The 14349-nt window shown below is 44.5% G+C and overlaps 1 protein-coding gene across 2 annotated transcripts in view; it reads right to left on the bottom strand.

Moving 5' to 3' along the window:
- Positions 1-14349, bottom strand: part of arap2 (ArfGAP with RhoGAP domain, ankyrin repeat and PH domain 2) — a 176039-nt gene that overhangs the window by 127698 nt on the left and 33992 nt on the right. For both annotated transcript variants that reach the window (XM_085399672.1, XM_085399662.1), the window contains exon 9: positions 5646-5839. In XM_085399672.1, coding sequence (XP_085255798.1) covers positions 5646-5839 — 194 coding nt within the window. The remainder of the gene's footprint in view (positions 1-5645; positions 5840-14349) is intronic.

A 14349-nucleotide genomic window follows, 5' to 3' on the forward strand; every position in this document is an offset into this window, starting at 1 on the left:
TGAGTGTGAGTGGAGCCCTCTACTGGTCCACCACACATGCCCCCCCCCCCGAACACCCAGCAGAACTAGTCCAGGACCCGGGGCTTAAGCAAACGGCCGGAACGGCTGAACTGGGGGGGTGGGGAATTGACAGAGGGCAACCCAGCCCGGGAGCGAGGCTGGCACTGGCGGTCAGAAAAAGCTGCAGACGACTCGGACTCCGTTGATTTTGGGTCGCTCCTGGGGGGAAAAACAGAATCCATCAGCCCGGTGGCAGGTGGGCGGCCGCGGCGAGGGGCCTGGGCCGGGACCACCTGATCCTCCTGCATAACATGTGCAGGCTTAAGTCTGTCAACAGAGACAACCTCCTGCCGACTGCCAAAGTCCAAAATGAAATGTTTGTTGCCTGGTTTAAGAACCCTGTATGGCGGACGCAGCGGAGTCCTATGGGCATTGTGCCTGACGAAAACGAAACGAGCAGAGTCCAACGAACTCGGAACAAAAGTGTCAGGCAGGCAGTGGTGCACAGGACCTTGGGGGGCGAAAAGGCAACAAAGAGGTATCGAAACATGGGGGAGGGCTCTCAGGTAAGAATTCCCCGGGGACCTGGAGAGGCTGGCCGAGGACCAGTTCAGCCGGGGAAACCCCGAGGTCTTCTTTAACCGCGCTACGCAATCCCAGCAAAACCAACGGAAGACGGTCGACCCATTCGCCACTTGTTAAGGAAGCCCGGAGCGCGGCCTTAAGTGACCGGTGAAACCTTTCGCACATCCCATTAGCTTGCGGGTGGTATGCTGTGGTGCGGTGGACCTTGACTCCCAGGCCGTCAGCCATAGCAGACCGAAGTTCAGAAACAAACTGGGGGCCCCTGTCTGAGGTAATGTCAGTAGGAGGCCCGAAACGTGAAACCCACGTTGACAAAAATGCCCTGGCCACCGTCACCGCTGTCGTGGACGCCAGGGGTACCGCCTCCGGCCACCTGGTCGTGCGGTCCACCACAGTCAAAAAGTGCGTGAAACCCTGTGACTGCGGCAAGGGACCAACCAGGTCCACATGAACGTGATCGAAACGCCTACCCGGGACACGGAAAGGTTCGAGGGGTGCCTGTGTGTGCCGGTGGATTTTCGAGCGATGGCATGGCAGGCAGCGACGCGCTCTGTCGTCAAAACGCTGATGGTAGAAACAGATGCTCTGTCCGCGGTGCCGGCGTGTAGCAATCCCTGCCGTCAGCAAGGGGGCGGATACTGGTGGAGGCATGGAAGGTGCCGCCGGCGAGTCCGTAGCCAGGGCGTGAACGTCGAAAGTGCGGCTAGCCAGGAAAATGCAATCCGCTTCTTCAGCCAGGGAGCGATAATCCTTTGCAGGCAGAAGTGGGGAGTTTGCGAGGACAGCTCTCACGGCAGCCGGTAGTTGGCGGAGGAAGAGGTGGGCGAAGAGGAAACCACCGTCTTCTTTATAAATCCGCCTTTGTCTCACTCTTCAAATGTTTTCCAAACGCTGTATGCGAAAATGTCATCCAAAACAATTAATGAGCAAAAACAATAAGCAGAACATACTTTGAAGAGAAAACAATCGAAAGAATCATAGTGCACATGCTAGCTCCAATATGTCTGTATGGCTAAAAATATGTGGATGTACTTATCCTCCAAAATGCCGTGAACCTGCCACGCGTGCCTGTTATGTGAGAATTTTAATTAGACTTAGACAAACAAATAAACCCCGACACATGCACTCAATAACATACTAATCATATGAATGCCAATTAAAATATCTGAATGAGTGTTTAGTTATCGCCTCAAAGGTCCCCACACTCGATAAACCTGCAAATTTAAAGCAATCACTAACATCCACTGAGGCACTATGTGGATGTTAAAGATAACATACAAACACTAGATTTTTCCTTCTGCTAATTATTTACCAGAATTTATTTATGTAACACTTTAAAAACAACACATGGCCAACCAAAGTGTTGTGCAGCAGAAATATAAAAAGTACAATGAGAACAATAAATACAATAAATAAAGTTACCCACTGAGCGAGTTTTTAACCTGGATTTAAAGAGCACCACTGAATAGGGCTGGGCCATATTATACCGTTCACGGTAATACCGGTATAATGTTAGGCAACGATAGGAAAATGAAATATCGCGATAGAATGGGAGTAAAACGCGCATGCGCAGTGCCTTTGTTTTCATACGCACATGGCCGATTGTTGAGTGAAACAAATGAACCAGAATTGGTTTGTAAAAATGGTGCAACTTCAGTGATGTGGAACTGGTTTGGTGTTTGTCCGTCAGATACACAACAAAGCACGTTTTTTGGCAGAACATGCAAGCGGCCGTCGTTATTGTCGTATTTGTCGGACTAAGATGCTCTTAAATCTGGGAGTAATCTGGGACCTAAACTCTGTATGCTTCAGGTCAAACAACACTGCAGCATCACTGAGAGTTAAAAACTGTCTAAATTCTTTCATCTTTAATAAAACGATCAGCATTGCTGCTTTACCAGGTGTAACTATAAAGTTTAACTTCCAGGCATCCATGAAAACAAAAGTTATTACATTTAACGGAGTTAGAAGTTAGCAGGAAGCTAGCGGAAGTTAGCTCGCTAGTTTCGCTAGTTACCTAAGCATGATATAGCATGTTCTGACTGAGAGATTTCTGAAAAAATTCAAACGTACAGCTCTGTTATCACTTCCAACATAAATGAAGACAGGAAACTAAACAGCAGTGACGTTTGTAGGGTTACTGAAGTTGGGCTAGCTGGTATGTCACTACCCGATCCGTACCGGAAACCCGATCAGTACCCCGCATGCGCAAATCTTACGTCACTTCCTCTCTTTGCCAACATTGCGACATTCAATATATTTGAATGATACGGTTAGCGCCCAGTTAGCTCCTAGCATTTCTCAACAGCTCTGCCTCCTTTTCGACTGCCCGGGACATTTAAACAATGGATAATCCGTATACAAAGAAATTCATGCTTTTCTCCTCAACAGAGAGTGTCCCCCGATTGATCAACAGCACCGTAAAATAAGAAGAATGGCGCCTAATTACAGAGTTAATAATGCAGACTTTGTAATATCTCACGTGTAGATTCATCAGCCAGATGAAGTGTTTACTGACAATTGACAGTGATAGCGGACATCATCATCACTATTCCAACAATCCTCTCCTCACAGACAAGCATAAACACACTCGACTATCGCTAAATCAAATTTAACACACGTTTGTAATGACGCTAATTCAGTTTATAATAGGGTTTATTCGCTCGGTCAGCAGGTGGCGGTATCCTCGTACACTGGGGAGTACACTGCCATTAAATGAACAGAAGAAGAAGAAAACATCTGCACATGCGCGGTACGGATCGGGTAGACCCGATTTGTACGGTCAGACTTTACACATGCGCAGTAAGGATCGGGGAGTCCTGATCCGTAACTTTCTTTTTATTTTTCGTTTTTGTCTACATTGTACTGAAATGCTTCATTATTGCAAACATTTTAAGATATACTTGTTATTCTTAACATCAGACAGATACTCTGACCCAGAACTATCGTAAAACGCTACGACCGGAAGTAGAAACCTTTCGCGCATGCGGGGTACCGATCGGGTTTCCGGTACGGATCGGGTAGTGACATGGTATATAATGATGTGCTACGTGATCGCTAGCGACACAGCTATGTTAGCATAACATAAACAGTGAAGCTGGAGGACAAACACTAACACTTTTTCACTTATAAAAGTTAACATTCCTGATAGTTAGAGACAAATGCAATCGCATGGCAGGATGCTGTAAACGGACCAAACTTCAGTCAGGAGAACAACTGAGATAATCCATCCACAATACAAGGTTAGTCATTAATATACTGCAACAACATGGGAATAGAGCAGCTGTGATAGAATACAGCATTAATGAATCAATGGTACAGAAGTGGAGGAAGCAAGAAGAATGAGTTTAAGAAAGTTTGATTTATCTGACTGCTTTGTTTCGCTTAATGTGCCTTATAATCCCGTGCACCTTATGGTCCAAAAAATACGTACTGCGCACTGCAGTTTAATGTTGCAAAGCACCTCTTTTTAACTTCAGTGGATATTATACATGGTTATGCTCAGGATATGTCAGCCCATTTCTACTGGAAATGCCTTTTGGTTAAACTTTCAGCAAGGAATTTGCATTTGCACTGTTACATTTTTATAAAGCTTTAATGTACATAAAAACCAGCTTCTTGTTTAAGTGAAAATAAATGGAAGGTTGTCTTTTTGCGCTAGTAATGTTGTGGAGTTGTATTTTGTCTCGCATCAATTATATTGTCAGTTATATCGTTATCGCAAATTTTCAAATATATATCGTGATAAATATTTTTGGCCATATCGCCCTGCTCTACCACTGAAGTAGATTTGCCTAAAGAGGCCATATTTTACATAGTAAATATTACATAGACTGTATATAAAAGATGGACTTAGCCATCTTTACCAATGGGTTAAACAAGGCTCTGTTCCCACATGGATTGATGACATGTGGGAACAGAGCACTTCAGCTGCATAAAGCGTGCTTTGCCTTGGTTGCTAGCAGGTTGCCATGGTAACTCATAGTTTGTATGGAAGACACCATCTTGTCTTTAAGCGCTCTCTCCGAGCTGCAGTGAAACTTGAAAGTGAGGCATGACAAACAGAATGTTGGCCTTTAAAGTCAAGGTTGTGCCTTATTGTTGCAACCACAACATTTCAACACGCGCAACTTCTACTTTGAAGGCGAACGTCCAGTATGCATCACACTTTCACAGTTTCACTACCACTCGTTTGCACGCGTTTGCAGACAAGTCGGCATTTTTCATGCTAACTACAGGTAACTGCGGTAACCTACTAGCAACCAAAGCGTATTCATAGTGAGGTTTTCAGTGTGGCACCTTATTTCTCTATGCAGCCAGATTCCTGCTAATGAATGAGTGCATTCTGTCCCATTGAAACTGCTGGTGATGAGGAGACTGCAGACTGGTCACTAAGTCTACAAGCCTGATGCTTTACGAAGCCTCAAACTAAACATTTTCGCCTTAGCTATCATTCTGTTTCAAAACTTGATGTTACAAGCAGAGGGTGGAGCTGACTGAGAAACCAAAAACACTTACATGAAAGCCACAATTCACAACCTAAATGTCATGGTGCATTCAAAAAGACTCATAACTATTGCTTGAACTCAAATGTATCAACTACTCAAGTGAGTATTTGAGATGTTTTCCAACATACTTTCATACAACCATGTAAACAGAATTATTGCCCTCTGCTGGACATTTAAAAGAACACAGGCTTAAGACATTTCAGCATCTGCTTCTATTTTCAATTTTCAGCTACATGCACAACACGTCAACTTTAACTTCCCTACATTCTTCGTCTTGTATCATTTCTTCTTCAGCCCGTTGTGGCTGTGATTGAGCTTTGGGTCAACGTGGCTATAAGCAGTCTTTCCAGAGAGCCCAATGCATCTCAGTGTACCCTAAAGCAATTTCAAGCAAATATATTTACTTTATGCACATTACACATTCAAGAGCATTTCCACATCTGCCACCACTGCTTCAGATAGGCTCTCATCTTCCCCTTTTAAAAACAAAAAACCCAAAAAACAGGAAGCTGTCATTCTGTAGAGAGGAAGTCCCGACGGTGTTGGAAGTACCTGTTCTGTTTTGCAGAGCCTGACTTTACTCCCCGCCAGGGACACCAGCACTCTGCCTTTGTAACCGCGGAGCTCCAGCAAGCCTCGCTTGTTTGTGGAGGAGGCGTGAGGGAGGGTGCCGGAGCGCTTCTGGGAGCCACAGGCGGGGGGGCGCGTGGCCGTCTGTAGAGTTTCCATCCACTCCTGGCGCTCCCCTGTGGACACGTGCATGAGTGAGAGACAGATACGAGAGAAAAAGGGAGGCAGATGGTGCATGTGGATACAAGTGTGAGCGTGTAAAGGAGTGAATACAAGAGGGAAGGAAATCAAGAAAAGCCAGGGAGAGAACCAGACAAAAAGAGATCAGGGCATCCTAAAGTCTTTGAATCATAGTGTTAACTCATCATTTTTGCATTTGTTCTGTGAGCTACATTGGCTCCTAAACCTCCGCTGCATACTGATACAGAAAACTCCAGCCTGAAAGGAAAAGTAATTGAAACACAGGATGAGCTACAATTGGTGAAAATTAACTCAGCCGCTGGAAGGAGAAAAAAAACCCACTATCCTGCAAAGCTGAAAAGTGCTAGCAGTGGAGATACAGATAGCTGCTTCTCAGAGATTTGCAAGCCTCAAGCAAAATGTGGCAGGGATAATTTCAGTCAAGACAACACCTAATTAAAATATACGATAAAAAGGTTTTAACGAGAAGCAGCCACACTTCTCTGAATACTCTAATTTGTCTCAAGTTTGGAAGAAAACAAAGAAAGTCACAAAGAGGAGTGACTATATTTCACAGAGCAGCTTATCTTGGCTTTAAGAGTATCGCTTCTTCTGAAATTCTTATTTTGGGGTTCAAATTGTTCGTCGATGTCCAAATCCTTATCTACTGCCGCTCAGGCGTTTCAAACGCTCCGTTTCATGAAATGTGATAACCACTTTAAGTTATTAATATCTTCAAAAAAACAAAAAAAGCTGCCATGTCATTGCATCAAAGAGAGACTTAAGAGGTTGTTACTTCCACATGCTGACCACTTTTAATGAACAGCAGCTACTGCTACGTTAAGATGATGAACGACTTTGTTGAGGAGAGCTCTGGATGAACAAATGCCAAACATAAATGAACACAAGCAAACGGGCCAAAAGTCCTCCACAAGCAAGTGAGACAGTGATAAAGTCATGCAGAAAACTAGTATTTCCAGTAAATTCATGTCATTGCTACTAAAAGTGGGGCGCACTTTTTCACAGGATTGCAGGATATAGGAGTCCTATAGCAGCAGATAAACACATTAATCAGTCAATTTCTTATATTTCTTGCTGTTTGGGGATTTGATAAAACCACAAAAGAAGACATTGCAGATTGTCTCGCAGCACAACGCAAACAAAGGAATCTAAAGCTTTACAGGCCTTAGACTCTTCGGGTAGCTATCATTAGACAATTGCTGCTGGAAAGACGGGTTTAGCAAACAGTCAATTGTCCCATCAATGGCACATCTAACGCAGTTTGGAGTCTTCAAGCAGTGTCCTTGAGCGGGACAGGACTTACTGTAAATCCCCCTGGATTACTGTGCAGATAAATGGCTCAAACATAGTGTGCTCCATCATGTTCCGCACAGGGTTTACATTCAAAAGATGTATTCGAAAGGCCTCTCAGATATCTTCCTCTGCAACTTTTCAAGCAAACATAAAAGCAGACATGAAGCACACGCTGTAAAGCCCATCCCTCCACCGCCCAAGACACGGTGCTATCAAAGCCCGCAAAGTGGAAACACAAGAAATACCAAAGGACTGTAAACACACACAAAGACTCGCATCACAGGTCCAAAGCAGAACCCACAGCGGTAGCTGTTCTACACAAGCCGGAATAAGAAATGCATTTAAAAAACTCTATAAGCTGATATGAACACTATGCAAGCAGCAATGCTGTCCTCTAAAAAAGAATTTATAAGTTACTGTATGTTTTTGAAATATAAATATCCTCCAAGTGAAAATGTGCAAAGCATCAACTCATCATACGAAAAGCAAAAAAGCAAAAAGCAGCACTGACAGCATGACAGTTTATCGGAATATAATATGATTAAATGATGCTCTCAGAATAACCACAAACATTTGTGTGTGGTCACAAAGGGGGCGTCACACCGCCCCTTTCAGGAAATGTATTTTTGGATACCTCACGCATGGGTTTAATGTGCTTTGCTCAAATGTTCAGGATGAAGAAACACCTTCGCTTGGTGTAACATCCTCTCGGCTTGCTTTTTTTCATCCGTTACATTTCTTTGCTAAGAACAGGAAGGAAACTGCACGAATCGTGATATGAAAGTTATTGCAACTGGAAATGCAGACTAATGAAAATGCTTGAAAGAGGTTAACAAACTGCTGTAGCATGCCAATGAACGAATTTTATTGATTTCCTTGATGGGAAAATTCATCTTTTTCCCTTTTTTGCCACATCTCGTTTTTTAAAAAGTAGAATAGCCTGGAGCTAGCGGGGACTCAGTGTCTCCCTTGAAGAATGTCAAAGTGAACAGAAATCCAAAGAAGAACAGCGTGTGCTGAACCAGTGAAGGAGAGGAGGCTCACTGACATCTCACTGTTTGGATGACTAAAATTCATCTAAACATACAATTTTTTAAAAATAATTCAAAAAACATAAGCTGCCATATATCCCATACATAAAGTGTAATATTTCAAGCCTTTTTATTGTTTATTTTTGATGATTTAGGCCTAAAAACGTATGAAAATCAGAAATCCTGTATCTCAAATTATTAGAGTTTGAGTAAATTAAATATTGTGAATGTCTCAGTCTAATTCAGCACTCGCAACCAATCATAATCACAGAAAAGACTGCTGATTTGGACAGCATTTGTCCAAATGACACGTATCAACACCCTTCACACCAAGGGTAAGCTATGGGGGGGTCACTGCTGAAGAGGCTGGCTGTTCACAGAGAGCTGTACTGAACCATAGTAATTACAAGTTAACTTGAAGCGAAACATGGGGTGAGAAAAGCTGCAAAAGCAGCAGGGATGACTATAGCCTCGAGAGGACCGCCGAATAAAGTTGATTCGAGAACTCGGAAGAGATTTATGCCGAGTGGACTGAGGCTGGAGTCAGTGCATCAAGAGCCTCCATGAGGGAAATCTTCAGGAAAACGACTGTAACTGTTACAAGTGAGGTGCTGTGTCATCTGCTGGTGTTGGTGGCATTTGGTCAACTGTGTCAGTCAGCGCAGCAAGCGTATACCAGGAGGTTTTAGAGCCAGCCATGCTTTCATCTGCTGAAGAACTTTATGGAGATCCTGATTTCCTTTTCCAGCAGGACTTGGCACCTGCCCAGAGAGCTTGTGCTCAAATGGCCAGCCAAGTCACATGACCCTAACCTTACAGAGGTTATATGAGGTTCAGGTTCAGGTTGGTACTTGACAGTACCTCACAGAAAAGCTGTGAGGTACTGTCAAGCAGAACATAAGAAACACCAGAACCAAAAACATAGATGAGCTGAAGGACACTATCACAACAACCTGGATGGTATAACTCAAGTTGGACTTGAAACATCGGTTTTTTTTTTTTGATTGATTGATTGATTGATTGATTGATTGATTTAACATTTAGAGATACTGGATTTTCACAAATAGTACATACAACAACCAAAAAAAGTGATTTGCAACCATGTTAATAGAGCCTGACACATTTATTACCTGATGTATCGTATCGGCCAATAGTAGCTATTTAGTTTCAAAACTGCACACTGGAGGATACTCTGCAACTTCTCAGTTAGAAACACACAACAATCGATTGATGTAAACGAGTACATAAACACACAAAAAATATACAGAGAAATCCCCCCCACCCCAAAAAAACAGATCTTTTGATTTTTATATCAAAAGATCGATATCAGAGTTTAACACCGATATCAGATTTTTGATATCGGTGTTAAAAAGGACAGGCTCTACAAGATACAAAAGAACAGTTAAGTAAAAGTGATACAAAAGATTGATACAAAAAGGAAGGCACTGATAACTTGAGATTTACACACAAAGGACAAAAAGTGAGATACAGTGGTCCCTCGTTTATCGCAGGACTTGCGTTCCAAAAATAACCCGCGACAGGCATGAACATGTTCACACTTTTCTCTCTTGTTTAAACGCTCTCAAAGTTCAAGCCTTCTAGAAAAATAAGTCTTATATAGAATGAAACCAGACACACCTGCGGTTGCCTTTAAGGGTGCAAAACGTTTCGTGGACATTGTTGTGTTTGTTGGGGAGAAAACTTACAAACACACAGTGCAGCACTTCAGAGTCACACTGCTAGAGATCGAAGATTTATGTAAATTTGACAAGCTGAACGCACTCTGCACTGTACAGGAGACACGGCACGAGATTGATTGACAATGGTCTACAGCCAATTAGGATGTAGAACACTATGCGCTGTAAAAAAAACAAAAAAAACCCAAAAAAAAACATGGAAAAGTGCACAAAAAAATCAGCGAAACAGCGAGGCCACGAAAGTTGAACCGCGTTATGGCGAGGGACCACTGTAAACCTTTTGCTAAAAGTATGGGCAAGCAGGAAGTTTGTTGGCTAAAACAGTGTTCGGCTCATCTATAGTTTACTTGGGTCACTATTGACAGTTGGTAAATGGAGTAGTAACTGATAGCAGATGCATTCTTGAGACATTTTTGCCAACCATGACTGATAAATGGTACAGTGAAAGTAGTCCAGTTTAAAGAAAGAGTTCAACTGTACACTTTTGAACATGAGGCACAGTGAAGATGAAGGGGTTCTTGAATCCATCTGACAGGGCTGTGGGTGTATGTCAGATGAAAAAGGTCAGTAACCACTGACACACACCATAGAGTGAGGCGTATGTGATGGAAAGACTGACACTAAAAATATTCTTCAAAACACGGAAGCTGGTCAGCGAACCACAAAGCCCACATACTTCCTTTTTCTGTTCAATCTAATTTGCTCAAACGAGCTCCAAGTTCATCTTAATCGTCAGAGCAAAATGTTTTTGGTACCCTCTCTTGTCACCAGATAAATCATTGTGGAGCATCGCCTTGCTCCGGAAATTTTAAAACGGACCGTTTTACACTCACGCCCATGCTCACATGACACAGTGCGCGCTCCTGTTCACGGCGTCTTGCTATTCCAGTCATCTCCAGGTGGCAGGATGGCAGAAAAGAAGACTGCCTGCATTTATGTCAGCAGTGCCGGTTTCTGAGTAAAAATCTAATTCACTCAAAGGAGACATCCTTAACATATAGTATATAATTTTAACAAAGTTCCTAAAGGCAACCATCAACACAACATTACATGAAAGCCGCTAAAACTACAGCTTGCCCACCCTCGCCCACCCACGCCCCAAGACGTCAGCGTGTACAAAAGAAAATTAGCCACCAAGGCCCAAACAGTGCATCAATTGCAATTTGTCTTGCTTATTTGTAGCATAAATAAACTAAAGAACCAATTTAAAAGCATAAAAACAGGCCTAATGACCTAATAACCCCAAAATATTCAAAACACAGTCGTTACAGATTTATTACGTGGGTGCAAATTAATTTAATATATCCAGAATTTTAATGATCACAGAAATTAGTTCGTATTTATAAAAACAACAAGGTGATTCTTCAAGGTCTTTTTTTTTTTAAGGCAGACTACACCTCCATTTTTCTCCTTTCTGCTTTGACAGACTCAAATTTGAACTTGAGCTGCGTCACCCCCCAGAGTGACCTATCGGCGTGTCCTCCACACACACAGGAAGGGACCCGTCAATCATTTTTTTGGTCACCGTCAACCTGTCACCGTCATAAATTGACCTTAATCATCTTCTCGACTGTGACCTTCTGACCCTCCTGCAGCCTTTGTGGACGTGTCTCTCCTTGAATTTGCATGCAAACATACCCTCTCAGGTCTCTGGGCGTCCTCATCGTCGACAACCTTAACCGCCCCCCACTCGAGCACCAAAATACTGTATCTGCTGCCCGGTACCAATCCCAGCTCAGCCCCACCCTCAGACTCTTATGAATTCACAAGGAGCTGGTATCAATAATAAAAGGCCTGCTCAATTATTGACCGCCCTTTACATCACTTGGCTTTACGGTTCCCTTCCCATCTTGCTTTCTGACTTCCATTACCTGTCCTGCTCTCACTTATTTGCCTGTTCATTTATTCAGATGGGGGGGGGGCTCCTTCCTCCTTCCCTCCACTTTCCGCTGGCCTCCTCGCCCAAGCTGTCAATCTGAGCGCAGGAGGGATGGTAGCAGAGGAGGAAGGTGAAAGTAACGGTGGCGTGCCTGTACGCCTTGCACGTTAGGATTTGTGTATGTTAATATTTGCCTCGCACAAGAACCTCGCAATGATTTTTTGCTCAGTGCACAAACACGGCATCACCTCTGCATGCACAGAACAACTGCCAGCCACTAAAAATCCAGCGGCCAAAACTAGTGCTTATTAAGGGATATATGCAAGGCCATCTATTTGAAAGAATATTCGACTTTTCATGGAGAGAGACGAGGGGAGAGGCAGATAATCCTCAGCGAAAGTGGATGAGATGAGAGCTAGGTCCACTCAGCGCTCAACAGAGATCTTAGAAGCCGCCCACGCGGTCTCCATCAGCAGGGATACAAAACAAAAGGGGAGGAAAACAAATAATAAAAGATACACAAAGCTGAGGGACTGTGGCCATTTTCTGTTTCTCTCCTTTTAATCATCTCAGTGCCCAAACTCACCAACACTGAACGAAACATTTCTATTATTATTTAGTGTTTAATCTACACATTTGCCACAAATTACGTCTTACACTCACATTCATCCTCAGTAAAAACTGTTTATGTTCATCAGAATCAAATTTCTGGCAAACGTATCCAAACTGTGGATTTTGTACATTCTGAATTATGTGACATTCAGTTCAAACTGATTTAAGTGACTTTGAATGTGGAGTGGTTGTTCGGTCCGAGTATTTCAGAAAGCAATGATCTGCTGGGATTTTCCCCACACAGCCATCTCTAGAGTTCACAGAGATTAGTCTGGACAAGAGAAAACTTCCAGTGGACAGCAGTTCTATCCATGAAAATGTCTTGCTGATGTTATTAATCTCTGGCTCTCTTCCACAGCATGTCTTTATCCTGTCTTCCTTCTCTCACCCCAACCGGTCCGCAGATGGCCCCGCCCCTCCCTGAGCCTGGTTCTGCCGGAGGTTTCTTCCTGTTAAAAGGGAGTTTTTCCTTCCCACTGTTGCCAAAGTGCTTCCTCATAGGGGGTCTACCTACCCAGGTTAGGAGGGAACTGAGGAGGATTAATGGCAAGAAGGCAGCGGGTCCAGATGGCATCAGCTCGAGGGTCGTCAGGTCCTGCGCGGACCAACTGTGTGGGGTGATGGAGCACCTCTTCAACCTGAGCCTGAGGTTGGGAAGAGTCCCACAGCTCTGGAAAACCTCCTGTGTTGTACCAGTGCCAAAGACTTCACGCCCCAAGGACCTCAACAGCTACAGGCCGGTGGCTCTGACATCCCACCTGATGAAGACCCTGGAGCGGTTGGTCCTGGCTCAGCTTCGGCGCCTAACAAGCTCATCACTGGACCCACTTCAGTTTGCCTACCAGCCTGGCATTGGAGCGGATGATGCCGTCATTCACCTCCTACATCGTTCCCTCGCTCACCTGGAGACCGCTGGAAGCACTGTGAGAATCATGTTCTTTGATTTCTCCAGTGCCTTCAACACCATTCTTCCCTCGGTTCTGAAGGACAAGCTGGAGAACTCTGGAGTGGACCATCACCTCACTACCTGGATCCTGGACTACCTCACCGACCGACCACAGTATGTGAGGACTCAGGGCTGTGTGTCGGACAGGGTCGTCTGCAGTACGGGGGCCCCACAGGGAACGGTTCTGGCTCCGTTCCTCTTCACCATCTACACTGCAGACTTCTCCCACAATTCCACCCAGTGCTTCCTGCAGAAGTTCTCTGATGACTCTGCAATAGTCGGCCTCATCACTGATGGGGACGACAAGGAGTACAGAGGTCTGACCCAAGACTTTGTGGACTGGTGCCAGCTGAACTACCTCCAGATCAACGCCAGTAAAACCAAGGAGCTGGTGGTAGACTTCCGCAGGCACAAGCATTCTCCACTGCAACCACTGAACATCCAGGGTATGGACATTGAGGCTGTGGACAGCTACAGGTACCTTGGTGTTCATCTGAACAACAGACTGGACTGGACTCATAACTCAGACGCCCTCTACAGGAAAGGGCAGAGCAGGTTGTACCTGCTGCGGAGACTCAGGTCGTTTGGAGTGGAGGGCCCACTCCTGAAGACCTTCTATGACTCTGTGGTGGCTTCTGCTATCTTTTATGGTGTGGTCTGCTGGGGCGGCAGCATCTCTGCTGGGGACAGGAAGAGACTGAACAGGGTGATCCGAAGGGCCAGCTCTGTTCTAGGATGCCCTCTGGACCCAGTGGAGGTGGTGAGTGACAGGAGAACGGCGGCTAAGCTGTCATCCCTGTTGGACGACATCTCCCACCCCATGCAGCAGACTGTGACAGCACTGAGCAGCTCCTTCAGTGGGAGACTGCGGCACCCACGGTGTGGGACGGAGAGATTTCGCAGGTCTTTCCTCCCCACTGCTGTCAGACTCCATAATAAAGACTTTAACTGAACAAACACACACATCCACACATGTGCAATAACACTAAGTGCAATAATCCTTTCTGGCATCGTTGTATTTTTACTC

Source organism: Rhamphochromis longiceps, linkage group LG3 (genome assembly GCF_057381845.1).
Source record: "Rhamphochromis longiceps isolate RC_006_pf linkage group LG3, R_longiceps_female_GT1.1, whole genome shotgun sequence".
In the NCBI taxonomy this organism is placed as follows: domain Eukaryota; kingdom Metazoa; phylum Chordata; class Actinopteri; order Cichliformes; family Cichlidae; genus Rhamphochromis; species Rhamphochromis longiceps.